The sequence below is a fragment of the Nicotiana tabacum genome, chromosome 9 (assembly GCF_000715075.1).
Source record: "Nicotiana tabacum cultivar K326 chromosome 9, ASM71507v2, whole genome shotgun sequence".
NCBI classification, from domain to species: Eukaryota; Viridiplantae; Streptophyta; class Magnoliopsida; order Solanales; family Solanaceae; genus Nicotiana; species Nicotiana tabacum.
In genome coordinates, this window is record NC_134088.1 from 108,691,301 (window position 1) to 108,709,107 (window position 17,807).

A 17,807-nucleotide genomic window follows, 5' to 3' on the forward strand; every position below is an offset into this window, starting at 1 on the left:
GGTAGAGGGACTGTTTCCGATAGACCCTCGGCTCCTTCCCTCCAAAAACTCCCCACCTTGCTCTTAGGGTGACTCACTCACAACCTCTTGATTGGAAGTGGAGGGTGCTCACCACTAGAGCAACCCACTCTTGTCGGCCTAGAAAGACACCAGAACAGAAATAAGAATCAGTAGATAATATAAAGCTTACAAGTTACATGAAACATGACAGTGGTTATCTAGACTTGTTAAAAAGGGCAGCCCGGTGCACTAAGCTGCCGCTATGTGCGGGATCCGGGGAAGGATCAGACCACAAGGGTCTATTGTACACAGCCTTACCCTGCATTTTTGCAAGAGGCTATTTCCACGGCTCGAACCCCTAACCTCCTGGTCACATGGCAACAATTTTACCAGTTACGCCAACAACTTCACGGGTTATCTAGACTTGTTACTGGGGAATAAATAGGTATGTCTAGAATAAGTGCCTCAAAACTTTTTAAATATTGAAGTGCTCTAACTTCAACAAAAGCTAGCCCACATTTCCTCTCAATGCATTTTTATCCTCCTACCTCAAGGGTCGTTTGATATGATGGATAAGCAAAAATTATCCTAGATTATAAATTTAGTACCGCTTTATCCCTTGCTTGGTTACTAATCCTTGGATAAGCTATTCCGAGATTAAAAATAGTATCTGGATAACTTATACATGTTAGAGGGTGGAACAATAATTCCAGGATAAAACAGTAAAATTGACAATTCCAGGATTAATACAACAAATCAAACAGTCAATAAGAATAATACCAAAATAATTAATCTCACAATAACTATTCCCAGCATAACTTGTCTTCAAACCAAACGACCCCTAAGAGATTAGACAAGATAAAATAATCTAATGTTCAAATATAAGTAGGTTAAAACAAAGTTAAAGTAGGTGATATAGTTTTTCCAAGGCACAATTGGAGGTGGTTGGGTTGGGCTTGGGGGGTTGGGGGGGGAGAGAATGGAGAGAAGGGTTAGTCATACAATGTTCAATATTATACATAGTGGAACATAATCAGAATACAAAGTTATGGCATATGAGTCACCATATAATTTTATACCTACAAGTCCCATTGTAAGTTGAAAACAGACTTCCAACATAACTTCACAAGTTGACTAAGGAATAACAATTTATTTAACATAACAGGAACATCTAGTAGGTAGAATAGTATCACATATATTTATATATATATAATTTAACATAACAAGCACGACATTCGTAGAATCTCAGCTTCTTCATATCCTGATTACAGTTGGAGAAAAATCAGGCTGGCCAACTGAAGAAGATTTTGAGGCATCCATGAATGCCGGTGCCTCCTCCAAACAACTTTGAGTATCATCACTTATCCCCTCAATTGTCATTTTCTCCACTTCTTCTTGAGTGTATATATGGATCTTGGATACTACCTCACAGAACTCACTACAAGTCATTAGAAAGTACCCGTAAGTATATCGACCAATCAAGGGAAATTATACCTTTTTCAAGAAGGTAAAGGAACCAAACTCCATATTTTGCAAACTCAAATTTTAAAATTATTTAGACAAATGCCACTTAAGATGTGATTTGTTACACAAACAGCCGGCCAGATTCACTGCTTACTTCTTTTAGCAGGTATACATAGAGTATACACTGATTATACACAATTATACACATATTATACATGAAGTTAACATATATTACACATCCGCCGACTATTTTTAGTTTAAGAAATTAGGCGGGCGGCTATTTGGGTTAATTATTCATTGCAAAATACCAATGTCCTAACAAGTTGAGTGGACTTTTTAGCTTAATATGGGAGGAAAAAAGTAAAAGAAAACTCGGATTCCGTAGAGATGATTTAACATTCAAAACTCAAGAAGCTAATTGGAAGAGCAATTTTGGGTGGTTCTCTCTCATGATTCATAGATATAAATCGTTTGAGTAATATCTTTTGAACTTGGTATAAAATAATTGAGACAGCAATGAGAACTCAAATGCATGAAAAAGAGACTTACTGCCATGGATCGTCTCCGACAACCATCATGTCATTCTCACTGTCGGTATACAAGATTCGCCATCCCTTATTGGGATCTCTTAGGAGGTCTTCCATGTTGAAAAGCCTCTCCAACTCAACCAGCAAATCATCATAGCCATTCAACCTTGAGAGATCAATGGCTCGTCCAACCAAGCTGCCTTGTTTGTGAACCTTCACCCATTTATTAAATATTAGCAATAGAGTCTGAAGTGAAAGCATTTCCAATCCGTTACGCGCGCTTATGGAAGCTTACCTTTGTACAGCTCCTCTTACCAGAACTGTGCGAGCTAGGAGTAGAGGGTTCTTTAATCAAGGAAAAGCCAAATAGTTTACAAGAAGCTTGTGCATTTAAGGAGCCACCGTTCTCATTCTTGAAATTTGTCTCTGGAATAGACAATTTGGACATCTCCAGTGGCCTCTGCTCATTTGCAAACTTCTGCATTCCACCTTCTTCCCTCCTAACCCCATTTTGGACTGAATTCTGGCTCAAAGTGGGATTTTCTCTTTGGAAATTATTATTAAAATAGGAATGCACTACAGAATCTTGTCCAGCTCTATACATCGCATTATAAGGTAGAAACACATTCCTCGCCCCTTCAGAAGCAAGAGGATAGAAATTGGTCTTCGGCCTCTGATATGTGCTAAAAACATTGCAACCAAATTCAGGTTTTCCCCAAGCACCAAAATTAACATCACCTTTTCCAGTAAGGGATCTTAACGAGCAAATTTCTTGACCTTGCAAGACCTTTGGAAACCTATTGGATTCCAGAAAGCCTGTGTAGGTTGTGGGAGGCTGAGTTTTCACAAAGTCTCCAACAATTATGTTCTCTATACCAGTTGGCATGAGATTGTGACGAGCTACATTTTGCAGCTCAAAATCCAGTGGGCGGACTGTCTTATCACATCCATAGGGAGGCGATATCAGACCTAAATTTTCTTGACCTTGCAAGACCTTGGAGGATCTTACCGACTCCTCAAAGTCCAAAAGAGCACTCCCTCCTGTGAAAAATAAAAAAGGAAAAAGTACGAGAACGTTAGTGGAATCATGACATAATGACAACATAATTAAAATAATATTCGGAAAGTTTGATCAGTACCAGCAAAATGGCTGTCTAATGATGGAGCCTGCTGACTAGTCCGCAGTTTCTTCAGTCTTGGAGACTGAATGCTCAGTGGTGGTAAGGAAACTGAAGAATCAATTTCCCATGGAGAAACCCGTTCTTGATGATTACTCATGATATCATCATCCCATCTGACCTATTATAGTTGATGCCATGGACACTTAGATCAAAAAGTTTACGAGTTGATCAACGGACACTATACTTATTCTAACAGCTTTGGTTGGAAGAAATTATTTCAAGATGCAATACAAGGATGTATTTGAATATCATGCCCATAGCAAACTTTATCAGTCTTGACAGGAAAAATCTATCAAGCATCTTACAACAACTGAGCATTTAGCAATTTCTCGTTGTAGTTACAATCGAAGCAAGAATAGTTTGATAATTAATCTTAGCCCTGAAGGGCTATACAGGCTTTAATGCACATCCATATTCTAATTATTATTTTTTACCTTTTAATCAACAACAACAACAAACCCAGTGTATTCCCACAAGTGGGGTCTGGGGAGGGTAGTGTGTACACCGACCTTACCCCTACCTTTAAAAAGGCAGAGAGGCTGTTTTCGGTAGACCTTGTGCTCAGGGAAAGAAAAAAGAAAAAAAGAACATATTCAACAAGCAGATCTAGGTGTTAGAAAACCGCCGAGTCTGGATAAAGAGGGTACTGCTACAAGGGAACACTGGCAGAAAATTCAAGAACATAAAGGGGTCTGAAAATAACAAGAAAGAAGATTACCCTAGATAAATAGAACATATTCCAACTGGCTCAAAAACATGAAAGTATAAGTGGAGCATAACAACTTCTATATACAATTTAATGCTAATTATATGCTAGGAGTACCATCAAACATCTCCATTTTGAGTTGGGCCATCTAAAGGGATCCATATCACTTATCCCGGTCACTACACCGCTGTACCTGCATGCAGTAGTGGAAATTTTATAAACTTTCTGCAAAGAAAAGCTGAATATGGGATTTGGTAAGGATACAAGTACCTTCTTTCAGGTGAATCATCCAAATCGAATCTCATTTTAAATCTTGTCCCAACAGGAATCCGACTGTTGATGCTTTTCATGTACTTTTGGTACGGTACAACAAAATCAGCATGACTAGCCCTATATTACAAGCAAAACTTTTTCTCAAAACCATCTATGTAAGCATCAATAATATCTGGAAAATTCATGAATGTAAACTCCTGCAGGCTGCAAAAGTGACTAAAGTAAATTTCACACTTTAACATAAAGGAATTTGATTACAGGATTGCACATAATATGAGACTTTTTCATCCATTAAATTCTTTTTTTTAAAATATTTATAATTCTTTATTGTTCCTTAGATAGGATATAAAAGGTTATATAATTTGGACAAGAATCTTCTTGGGACACATATGAAATGAAGGAAGCAGCAGAAATCACGCTTTGCGCATCTTTTTAACTGAATCGACCCTTCCATATTGTCAAGGGTTTTACCAATTGGTTTTTAAATCATAGGTCTGAATGTTCACAAGCCAAACAGAGACACAAAATGGCAACACAAAAGAGTAAACGATTTAACTTCCAAGAGCATTAACATCTTATACTATTGATTCTATTTTCATAGAGATCTAGCATAGATGCACTTCCTCACAAACTTTATAAGGTCATGTGTTCCTCTCTAAGAAATTTGCTTCTGGGATGTTAAACTGGTTTCCATAATACTGGTATAGTTCACTCCTATGGAGATTTACCTGGAATATTCCTCATGCACCTCAAACTTGAAGAATGCTAAATCAACATCTTTGTGTATCATATAAACATCACGAAAAAGAAACGGCAGCTCCAATTCATAAATAAGCATGAAAAATGGTCCAGAGAATAAAGAGTTACAAATTAGATATTGTAAAGTTGCGTAGTTATATACATGATAGGATAGAGATGTTCCACTACTGGATTTATTGCAAGACTTTTACCAAACTAAAGATCATCCTTTAGTCCATTGATTGCTTTAGCGAACATGAAAAACAAGACAATAGAGGTACAGACTGCTCGTACACAAGTAAGCTTCCACAGAATTAGTTTACTAGGCAAAACTACTTGACATGCGCCACTGGAGAATGCATGCACCAATTTGAACAGCAAGCACATATGCATCTGAACGACTCATTCTAATTAGGGGAGGGCATAAAATCCGAAAAACCGAATTCCAAACCGGACCGAATTAATTCGGTATTTCGGTTTCGGTATTTCGGTATAATTCGGTATTACATTTTCGGTATTTCGGTATAACGGTTCGGTCCTCGGTATTAGGATCTTGAAATTTCGGTATACCGAATTTTAAAGAATTTTATGTTGGACCTATACTGCCCAGCCCAACCCAATATGTTGTATCTCTAATTCTCTACACTGCCCTAGTGCCCAGCCCAACCCAATAAGGCCCAACTCTTACCCTCTTTACTCTTTAGTCTTTCCCTAGTTTCACTTCACTACAGGAAATTATAAAGGGAGAAACAGAAACCTAGCCAAAGAGGCAAAGAGCTGTGACTGTGAGAGAGAACTCAGAAAAGTGAGAACCTCGGCGCGATAGAGACGAGTCAGACGACGTCACAGCGACTTCACGACCTCGGCGCCGACGACTCTCAAGTGTGACGGCTGGTTTCCTTATTTTTTACCTTCATTCTTCAATCTTCAACTCTTCAAAAGGTTCATAACTTTTCATTCTTCAATCTTCAGTTTTTTATAATAATTTATGGTAGATTAATTGGTAGTTCTTGGAATAAGGAAAACTCTTTGTTTTGCCACTTGTTTTTTTTTAATGGCTAATCTCTTCATAAACAAGTTCTGGAAAATTCCACTTTGAACCTAAAGTCCTAAAGATTCCAGTGACATGTAAAGAGTGGGATTAGTTTTTTAGTAGAGTTATTAAACTACAAGATTTGAATGAGTGGAAACTAGGGGTGGGCAAGCAAAAAGAATTTATGTGATTATCTTTCACTAGGTGGCGTGCAAAGAGGCATTTTCTTGTTAGGTGGCGTACTTTATTTTGATTATCTTCATTTGATATAATAATGAAATCAGCTAACAAATTCTATATTTGTAAAAGAAAAAAGGAAACTGAACGTCTACATTAATTGTCTAATAGAAGGTTACTAACTTTGACATGAAGACTCACTTCTAGATTCCACTCTTTGCATAATATTATTTTTTCTTGCTCTCAATTACTAGTATTTCTAGTGAAAGATAATCACATAAATATATCTCTAATGAGATTACAAAATTATGTTAGGGAAACAGTAGCCCAGAAACTCGTAGATATCCTTGTCAAATACTTGTCAACCTCCATTTTACACTTTGATTATCTAAACTCAACTCTAGTCTCAATTTGCGTTTATATTTGTTTTAATTTTGTATAGATAGCGGATGAAAGTAGAGTAAGTGATGCCGGTTCAACTGAAAGTTTACCTATTACTGAAGATAGCAACACCAACACAATTGATACTCAAGATTCTAAGAAAAGAAAAGCCATGCAACCTCGATCCGAAGTTTGGCAACATTTTGATAAATTTGAGGTAAATGGGGTCGGTAAAGCAAAGTGTAGATATTGTAAGCAAGCTTATGCTGCTAATACGTCTAGGAATGGAACAACATGATTGAAAAATCATTTGGCTAGATGCAAAGAATACCCACCTTACATTGATAAAGATAATAGTCAAACAAAGATAAATTTTCAATCTTGCCAAAATGATGGAGGATCGCTTTGGAAATTTGATCAAGAAGTGGTTAGGAGGGCCTTAATTGAGATGATAGTTATTGATGAACTACCATTTAGCTTTGTAGAAAAGGAAGGCTTTATGAAATTTATGAGAATAACTCAACCATTATTTCGTCTTCCTTCTCGTAGAACAATAACAAGGGATTGTTATGAAATTTACGGTGAATTGAAGCAAAATCTAAGAAGGTCTTTTAGAGAAGCACAACCAAAAATTTGCCTCACAACAAACACATGGACTTCATTGCAAAGAATAAATTATATGTGTTTGACAGCCCACTTCATTGATAGGGATTGGAAGTTGCATAAAAGAATACTAAATTCTTGCCCTATCACTAGTCATAAGGGTGAAGAGATGGCTAAAGCTATTTCTAATTGTTTGCTTGAATGGAAATTAGACAAGGTGTTCACTATTACCGTGGACAATGCTTCTTCAAATGATGTCACAGTCAAAGAATTGTCTAAAAAATTAGATATGTGGAAAACTAATATGATGAGTGGTAAACATCTTCATGTGAGATGCATGGCTCATATACTAAATCTAATTGTGCAAGATGGTTTGAAAGAAATTGATGCTTCTGTCACACGTCTTAGAAATATTGTGAGGTATGTGAGATCTTCGCCTGCAAGGACCTTAAAGTTTAAACAGTGTTGTGCATATGTAAAGGTAGAATGTACCAAAACATTATGTTTGGATGTTCCTACTAGGTGGAATTCCACCTATTTTATGTTGGATACGGCACAAAACTTTGAAAAGGCCTTTGACAAGTTTCATCTTTTTCATGATGAATTTTCTGCTTATCTATGTTCTCATCTTTGTGAAGATGGTAGTAGTGCAAATCCTCTTGAATCTGATGATTGGGTGAATGTGAGGAATGTGATAGCGTTTCTTGCAAGATTTCACGAGCTCACCAAAAATGTTTCAGGTTCACGTTATGTCACCTGTAATTCTCATTTTGAGGATATATCTGAACTTTATTGTCATTTGAAAATGTGTTTAATTAGTGAGGATGAGCATTTGAGAAAAATGGCTGAGCGGATGCAAGAAAAGTTCAAGAAGTATTGGGGTGAGCCTGAAAAGATGAATAAAATGATTTTTATTGCTTCCGTCTTGGATCCACGTAACAAATTTGAATATGTTAGCCTTGCACTTGAAGAACTTTTTGGGGAGGAAAAAGGGAAGAAAATAAATGCTGAGGTGTATGCTTATATGAATTCTTTGTTTGAAGAGTATCTAAAAAAGTATTCAACTGGATCTTGTCCTCAATCTTCATCTAGTTCTACTTCATCTAATAATACATCTAATACATCTAGTGGGAGTATTTTAACTGCATCATTAATAAGGACGAAGCTTCACTTGAAGAAACAAAAGAAAGACAATGGAAGTGGGGGTGCTAAATCGGAGTTGGATAAATACATTAGCGAAGAACAAGAGCCTTTTAGTGAAGAATTTGATATTTTAAGTTGGTGGAAAACACATGCTCCTAGATTTCCTATTCTTTCAGAGTTGGCTCGTGATGTGTTGGCCATTCCAATTTCTAGTGTGGCGTCGGAATGTGCGTTTAGCACCGGTGGTCGTATTCTTGATTCATTTAGGAGTTCATTGACTCCTAAATATGTGCAAGTTCTTGTTTGTGCTCAAGATTGGCTTAGAGAAGAGAAGAATCCTATTAGTGTTAAAGAAGACTGGGAGTATCTCGAGGAACTCGAGTTTGGTAAGCTTTAATATTTTGTGTGTATTTTAGTTCAAAATAATATATCATACTTGTTTATTTATTGAACATATTTGGTCGAATTATCTTTAGATATGGAAAATAATGGAAGCACTACTAGCATTGTTTGATGTATAGTTGCAACTTGCAACTTGAGTGGTAAGTTTAATACTCTATTTGTTTGGTGATATACTTTTGTAGTTTTGTTTTATTATCATCAAAAATATAATATTCTAACTTATGATTTATCTTTTTTTTTAGGTTCAAGTGCAATGATGACCCTTGCTCCTAATGTTCATCCAAAGAGGGATGGCACATATTGTTTAAGGAAGCATATTAGGCGTTGTCTTGAGCGTCTTCCTGAAATCCGTATTTAAGAATTAAGACTAAGTTGATTTGAGACTATTAGTGTAAACTTGAATAGAGGGATACCCTCTATGTTTTTGTTGCACTGTGTTTAATTCTGCTGGTTGCTGCTACTCGTTAGTAGTTGTAACTATCTTAGGTTGCTGTGATATTTATTTACTTCTTTTCCCTTTCAAGTACTTGTTAGGAATGTGATAATCAGGTGTGTACTTGCTGTGAATGTGATAATCATGTGCTCTTACACGCCTTTTATTATTTAGTGTTTCTAGCTTGCTTATTTTATTATTTAGTGTCGCTGCCTTGCTGCCTTTTATTAAGCAGAATAGCAGTTGGCAGATTATTTAGTGTTGTGGTGCTGTCTTACTTACACACCTTTTGTTAGGCAGAATGGCGGATTTGATTACTTAGCACTTGGTAGTACGACACATGAATATGTATTAAACCGACACCGTACCGAAACCGTACCGAACCAAAATAAAAAATACCGAACCGTACCGAAATATTTTGGTACGGTATTTGGTATACACAATTGATAAACCAAATACCGAAATACCGAACCAAAACTCTTAAATACCGAACCGAAATACCGAATGCCCACCCCTAATTCTAATTGAACGAGCCCATTTTTGTCTCACCTAATATTTTTCATCCGACTACTGGAAATCCAGGACTATTAATTAAGGTGATTAACTCTTTTATAAACGAAAAGACCACTACCTAGTTAAATTCGGATCAAATACTTGGGGTGCTCTTATAAGCTACTAGTCTCAATTCTGTTTTGTTTCACAGCTGATGCCACATAATTGAACTAAGAACCCCTAGTTGTTCCTTGATTAAGAAACAACTGACAAATAGAATAAAGGTGGATTGCAATAGAGCCAAATAACTGCCACACCGCCATGCAACCATTCCGCTCTGTTCTGGCGCTCCCACCAATGACAGTCCAAATCTAACCTCATGCTTCTGTGTTATATCACATCATTCTTATTAAAACAACACAATGATTTGTAACAATGAAAACAATGATTGATGTTTCGGTGTCATCTGTCTTATACAGTCGTCTCCGTACTGTCTATGCACTGATATTTATTTCAAGAAATAAAAAAAAATAACACTCAAAACCATCTGAAAGGGAGATAGTAAATCAATATATACTTCACTTTGAGATCTATGACCTTGTCAAGTAAATAACAAACATTTAAACTGTAACGTGATTAAAAATAGAACCATCCCTAATCAGCCTAATTTAAATTTTAAAGAAACATCTTTATGTTAAACAAAATTAGTACAATAATATTAGTGGATATCAAACTTCACAACATCAAAAATAATTTAGTTCCCAAGTTTGACCATAAATAGTACAACTTTACTCCTAGAGCAACTATTTCCTTATAGAAAGCTAAGCAAATCTTCTAATACAACTTATCTGCATGTAGAAGGTTACACCATTTGTATCTATTAAGATATTAACTTGAAGCATTATATGGTTGTTATCCAAAACTTAGATACTTCATTTCAATCTTCACCAACAAGAAGTTGGATGGAAACTAGCAATATTTATTTATACATATTTGGTTGTTTTGCCTTCGTCAAATAAATGCAATTAAAATTGAGGCACGTGAATATCAAATCTAATTAACGTCGTACAGCCTTAAATAGTAAAACTGTACAGACATGGGATATTACCACAGATTTTACTATGTCAATTAGGCAACAACTAAACAGAAAACCATACACAGAGATTTAGCGAAATACCTTGGGCTATAGAAAACATGGAATGTACTCTTGGCTGACACAGCGGTAGCAACTGCTGAAAGAACATCAGAATCAGAATATTGACTTTTGATTATCGATTCAGGAAGCCCATTTCTAGGTCTAGCAGCTCTTCTTATTCCCAGCCTGAGATCTCCGCCTTCTCCCCTACAAAGATCATTGGGACTAATTCAATAAAATTTAAACTACTACGGCAACTGAACAAGCTTCAAAAGTTGAATATTGGAACAATTAAAATCTTGGCAATGATGTCCTAACTGGTCATTGCATAGCAAAAAGTAGGAATTGGACCTAATGATTCTGACAGCTTCCTAGCACAATGACTTTATATTTTTCATATGTTCTAGCGCCTTAAAAGTTAATCCCTCTGAGTATACCATTGTGTCAAGATATGTATACCTCAAGAAGAGAACTGCATCCCCTGAGACAAGATTCTTTTGGCTGACAAAAATACTCCATCCAGTAGTGAGCAAATGTCGTCTCGGCTGGCCTGACAGAAAAGCATCACATCATAAGAATCTCAGACTGAGCAAGCATCTAAGCATTTAACTTAATACCTCTATAAATGTGACGAAATTTCCACTCGACTCCGTGCAGATCCTTAGCAATCAGCTCCTGAGATGGCCTTTGCTCTTTGTAATCCTACATTTCATAATGTAGCAACAAGTTAGAAGTAAATTTACCAGACAATACAAACAATCAGCTTACAATCTCTTCTAGCAAAAATCGCACAATGGAGTCGCACCAGAGGTGGGAAACAGTCTTCAGCTGCTCTACGGGGAACTGAAAAGCCGCCATGGGTACTGGTATCAGAAGCGGTCAGCGTCTTACAGAACATGTGAGAAGCTGATTTTCCTGGATTAATTCCATTCCCTTCCTCATCCACCCCCAAATCTTCATGTTCTTTCCCCTTTAAGCTTATAGCCACTGACTGTGAAAAGTACCAACAAATCATGGAAAACTCAATTCTAGCTCATTGTAAAAGTCATACTAAAAACAAAGACCAGTTCAAGTTAAAAGAACTGAAAAAGGCCCCTTACATTGAAAAAAATGAACAAAAACAACAGCTAAACACAGGAAAGTTAACACCTTTATTCACAAATTGAACATAGAACAACAGCTAAACACAGTAAAGTTAACACCTTTATCCACAAATTGAACATAGAACAGCAAAAATCAAGATTGGACATTAAAATAGCTGCAGTTGCAATTGGTCTTACCTCTGGAAGAGGGAGAAGAGTGAGCTGTGTATAAACCTCATCATTTTCCTTATTTGCCTATAAATTCACAAGATTATAAAAAGAAGCAGCATATTGTAAGGAGTTCACAAGTGAAGATAAAATCTTTTAATCTAAAAGGGGTAAAAATCAAGAACTTACAAGCAACTGAACATCTTCCACTCTACAGAAGATCTGAGGCTGAAGACCAAAAGTTGGAAAATCCATTTTGATGGGTGAAAAAGGAGAGACAGAAGCAGCTTCCTCCATATGACCTTGAGGGAAATAGACAACTACATTTCCTTTCTTTGGTAAGCTTGTTAAAGGGCCAGCACAAGCATGCCAAAGCTCCATGTAAATTGAGGAAAGAGCAAGTGAAGAAGAAGAAGAGGAAGATGCATTTGAGGAACAAGAAGAAGTGGAAGTAGTGGACAAATTGCAATTAACACAACTACCACCAACACCCCTTTTGTCACATTCTCCATTCCAACATGCATTCTTCTCCACTTCACTTACTATTGCATGGTTCAGATCAATTTCCATTAAACCAAAAAAAAAAAACGGTTCTTTTTTTTGTTTTTTTGGTTTGGTTTTCTTTGTTCTTAGTTTCGCATTACACCCCTAACAAAACAAAGAAATAGGGAAAAAAGCAGATTAAAAATTGAGACTTGAGAGGAGAGTAATCAAGAGTTTGCCACAAAGTTGAGAAATAGTAATAGAAAATTGGGAAATGAAGTCAAATCATGGCTTAAGAAATGTTAATATTTAAAAAGGGGTTGTCTTTAAAGCAAGAACAGGGAAAAGAGATTGAATAAAAAAGAAGAAGAAAGTCATGTTTTTGGAAGTAACGAGGGAGGAGGAAGCAGTAGGCTAAAAGTTGAGGAGAAGAAAAGAAGTTAAAAGGGTGTCAAATAATAACAAGAAATTCAAAGTATGATTCCTCATCTTCCCATTTGCAGTTCTGAGAAGAGGGAGCAGAAGACATAGACAATTGCTAAGGTAGCACAGAAGCAAAAGTTAGAAAAAAGCCAATGTGCTTAGTGCCCTTTTGGATTCAAGACTCTTGTCTTTTTTTTTTCCTTTTTTTTTTTTTTGTGAGAAAGATAGCCCCAACAAATACTGTGTTGAGTGGAGGGGACAGGTTAAAGACAGTACAGAACCCACACATCTTCATCAACCTTCTCTCTTTTGCTTTGCATTTTGCCTTTTTCTCTTTGTTTTTTCCTTTTTTAAAAAAACAATATATGTGGAGCATAATCATAGTACTGATTCTCTTTTCCTTTTGTAATTTCTTTTCTACATTGTTAGATTTGGAAAAATAATTCTATTTATATCGGCTTGTTGTTTGACGTTACTTCTTCCTTTTCATTTTCCCGAGCCAAATATTTTTTGGAATCAGTTTCTCTATCTCTTTCAGATAGGGGTAAGGTTTGTTAGCAGCTTGTTCATATTGTCTGTCTTAATCCAAATAAAAGATAAAAGTTGAAATAGACTAACCATCATCAAAAAAATTAGTTAATTTCTGGACTTCAACTTATTTGAAATTGAGACATATAGGTCACGGGTTCGAGCAACGGTAAACTTGTCTTCAACTTATTTGAAGAGAAGTCTTAGAGCAACGGTAAATTTATTTTCATGTGATCTATAAGTCACGAGTTCGAACTATGAAAATAACGGTAAGCTATTTACATTACATCCCTTGGGGTGCGACTCTCTTCCGCATCTTGTGTGAATGACTTGTGCCCTGGACTGTCCATTTAACTTGATATTATTGTAATGTTAAATTTGGAAAAATAATATTTTTATTTTAACTAAGTAGAAGTGAGGTGAGGCCCCCATTTCCATCAACCAAGACAAAAGGGGAGTTTCTAATTGAATGCAAACAAATGCAGCTTTTAACTCCCAAAAAAAGAAGTTGAAAAGAAAAAAAAAACATTTATTGGTGTTCCATTAGCTAGTAGCACTATCCCTTTTTGGTCACTGAATTTAATTATGCTTCTTGCCTTACCAATCTTTTTTGTTGAGTGGGATTTAAAGTTACCCCCAACAGTAATTATCCTTTTTCCTGAAAAAACATAAACAAATACCTATACCAGTACATTATTTAATAGTTAGAACCACTTAAAACTCATGAGCTGTTTTCTTTATCTTTCTTTTTTCTCCTTTAACACTCATGAGCTCAAAAAGCTTTTTGTCTTTCTGACTAGGGTTAGTGAAGTACCCTTCAATTAAAAAACTTTAGTACACTAATTAATAAATGCAACAAATTCAATTTAACCAGTTTTAAAAATGTACTTGTCATAGATTCAGGGTTATTGTTTTTCTTTTGATGAATCCTTGTCATGTACTAAGCTAGCAAATTTTTTTATATATATAAAATTATGTTCTAAACAATGAAAATTTACATAAATAAACACATATTATGTACTTATTGACTTGACATTTATATATCGGATACTAAAAGTTTCTTTCTTCGTGAACTAGACAAATCAAAAAGTGTCGAGATATAGCATAGACGAAATGCGTAAAAGTTAGTATATTTTATTAGATTTAATGTATACGTTATTTTTCCTTTTTAGTTCATTTCAAAAAAAAGTTATACGTTTTAATATCTGAAAACTATTTATTTTGGACAGTCTTTGTTGTGTTAGGGCTCGTTTGGTAGGAGGGACAAGGAATAATTAATCTCAAGACTATTTAAGAAGAATTTATTCTGTGTTTAGTTGGGAAAAAATTATGATATAATTAATTTAGGGATTAATTATCTCATGATTATAGTTTTTTTTATCCCCATAAAAAGATGAAATAACTAATCCTAAGATAACATCTTTCCAACCAAACGACCCCTTAGAAATCATTAGGTACTGCTAACCAGATGTTCTTTTGTACGTTGTGCGTATTGAATTTCGTATAAAAACTTTCTTCTTCTTTTCCATATTCTGTCAATGAAATGTAACAGATGAAATAAATAACGTTGAGTTAACCATTTAATATTCAAAACTCACTAACCAATAATTAATATAGATTCTCTCGATACACTCATAAGTAAGAAAAATCCTTCGTTGTGAAAGATTTTTTACATTGAGGCTTAAACTCAAAATCATTAGGATTTTAACTGTCACATCACATTATTTATTATCGATAGTAATAACCATACATAGTTACTTTGATATCAAAAATTTGTTCCTTTAGATACTTATACCATTCCGTATCAATTTGTTATAGCTAAGTAACTTAATGAGATTAAATAAATATATTAATCATACTAGCCAAACGGTGCAAGTAGCACGCGTTGAGGATAAAATTAGAAAAGGTCGCCCTGAGATGGTTGGGTTATATCTTGCGTTGCCCTACAGAGGCATCGGTCAGTAGATGTGAAACTAAGGTAAGGAAAGATGTTAAAAGTAGACGAGATAGACCTAAAATTATGTGGAAGGAAGATGCCAAGATATACAAATATAAATGCAGACTTATAGCCTATTTGGCCAAGCAGCAAAAATCAGTTTATTCTGAGAAGTGTTTTTTCTCAAAAGTGCTTTTTCCAAAAGTACTTTTAGTGTGAGAAGCATTTGTGTTTGACTAATTAATTTCAAAAATTCTTCTTAGCAGCAATTAGTGTTTAGTTAATTAGTTTGAAAAATTCTTATGAACAGTAATTAGTGTTTTGCCAAGTTTTTAAAAATAACTTTTAAGTGTATTTTTCTCAAAAGTATTTTTCAAAAAAATGCTTTTTGAGAGAAGCTACTTTTTTCTGCTTCTCCAAAACTGCTTCTGTTTCTCCTCAAAAGCAGTTTTTTTTTCTTCTAAAAGTTTGGCCAAACACTTCAACTTTGAAAAAAATATTTTTTTTTGGAAAAAAAAAATTCTTTTGACTTTGAAGAAGGTTAGCCAAACAGGCTATTAGCTAAAGATAAGGTACAAAAGAAGAAAAAATCCATATTTGTGACTAGTTAGGGCTAGGCTTTAAATTTATTAGAGAATTTTTAATGTTACCACTATTTTTATGAGTAAAGTTTATGGGTGGTCATTCAACTTTGTGTTCATTATGCAAAAGTCACTTTTATTCTTTTTGTTACGTAAAAATTATTCAATTTTGTGTTCATTACCCAAAAGTCACTTTTCTTTCTTTTGTTATATAAAAATTATTTTACTTAGCTCTATTTACCACAAAAGTCACATTGGCTAGATTTTATAATACTTTTACTTAAAAAGTCTATTATATCCTTGACATTATAAATCCTCCCATGTATATAATACCTTATATATTATATACTATATAATATATTTTTACCTAGGTATTTTACTTATAATTAAAATAATTTTAAATTAGTTTATTTATTATTTTTATAATATATTCATACATTTAATTTTTTCGTGGCACTCAATTTGTTTAATCATATTCAAACATGAACATATTTTAAATATAAAAATGATGGACAAATATTATTTTTTAATATTTTTTTAAATAATAAAAACATATTTGTTTAACAAATGATGGTTTTTATAGTCAATAAAAAAAATTAAAAAAAGTTTCAAAGATATTTGTGTTTAATATTAAGTTTTTTAAAGCTTTATGTGTTAATATTATTTAATTGAAAGTAGTAATTTGAGGTGTCATTTTGCTAAATGTGAGTATTTTATTTATTAAATTAATGATAGCTTGGCTGATAAATCAATGGGCTTTGATTTTTTTAAGTTTCATTAAACATATTTTATTATGCATGATTAAGAATGTGGACTTGAGATTTGTTCACGGTAATGCTACTAACAAATTTAATAATGCTACTTATATATCTTGAAAATTAATATTAAGAAAAAATTAAATGTACGAATATATTATAAAAATAATAAATAAAATTATATTAAATTATTTTAATTATAAGTAAAATACATGGGTAAAAGTATATTATATAGCATATAATATATATAATTGAGAGAATTTATAATGTCAAAGGCATAATAGACTTTTCAAGTGAAAAGTTTTTAAAATCTGGTCAAAGTGATTATTGTGATAACGAGAGCATAGTAAAATGATTTTTGTGTAACAAAAAAATAGACTTTTGATTAATGAACAGTTGAATGACTTTTACGTAACAAAAGAACGAAAATTAAATTTTGGGTAATGAACACATGAATTTACTCTTATTTTTATTATTGTTTCTATTATTATTATTATTATTATTATTATTTATTTATTTATTAATATAATTTATTTTTGCTATTACTTTTATTTTATTTTATCGTGATGACAACATGAGTTGATCTAGAAAAGGAAACGAGTATTCATATCGTCGATCCCAATTTTATTTGGGACTAAGGTCTACACAGTTTATTGTATGATTAAGTGACATTGATTTGATATAAACACCTAATGTAGTAAATCAAGAGACACACACCGGCAAGAAAGTTGGTTTACCGGCGGTTGAGGGGTGTAAGGGAACAGGAGGAGGGTGGGGAGTAATGGGCTAAATTAGACAGCAAGTATGGTGGGAGTGGGTGGGGGGTGCCTATCTATATCTGTTTAACTTTAAACGTTTCTCATGTCTCATCACTATATCTCTGCTGTTATATTGTTGCTATCAACAACTAAAAGTATACTCTTACTTACTCTCCTCAGGCGGCGCGTGCTATATCTTTGCTTTATTCTTTTTTGTCGTTTCTCACCCAGTGTCCGATATTCGTATTGGGCTCGACTAAATTCGAATCCGCGCTGGAAAGTGTTATATTTAGGGGGTAGAGGGGTAAAACGCTCCCTAACAAAGGCGATTCCATACCCAGGGTTCGAAATCGAGACATCTAGTTAAGGATGAAGAAGTATTTACTACTCCACCACAACCCATGT

The 17,807-nt window shown here is 34.3% G+C and overlaps 1 protein-coding gene across 1 annotated transcript; it reads right to left on the reverse strand.

The window, feature by feature from the left end:
- Positions 1–992: 992 nt before the first annotated feature.
- On the reverse strand, positions 993–13,127 carry LOC107826218 (auxin response factor 4). The gene is made up of 12 exons (XM_016653169.2): positions 12,128–13,127; positions 11,969–12,025; positions 11,494–11,679; positions 11,306–11,390; positions 11,148–11,238; positions 10,731–10,895; positions 4,149–4,268; positions 3,996–4,071; positions 3,131–3,290; positions 2,287–3,032; positions 2,014–2,204; positions 993–1,438 (listed from the first exon to the last, which is right to left on the reverse strand). Exons 1-12 carry the CDS (start codon positions 12,506–12,508, stop codon positions 1,255–1,257), a joined length of 2,442 nt encoding a protein of 813 aa, XP_016508655.1. The 5' UTR covers positions 12,509–13,127; the 3' UTR covers positions 993–1,254.
- Positions 13,128–17,807: the final 4,680 nt, after the last annotated feature.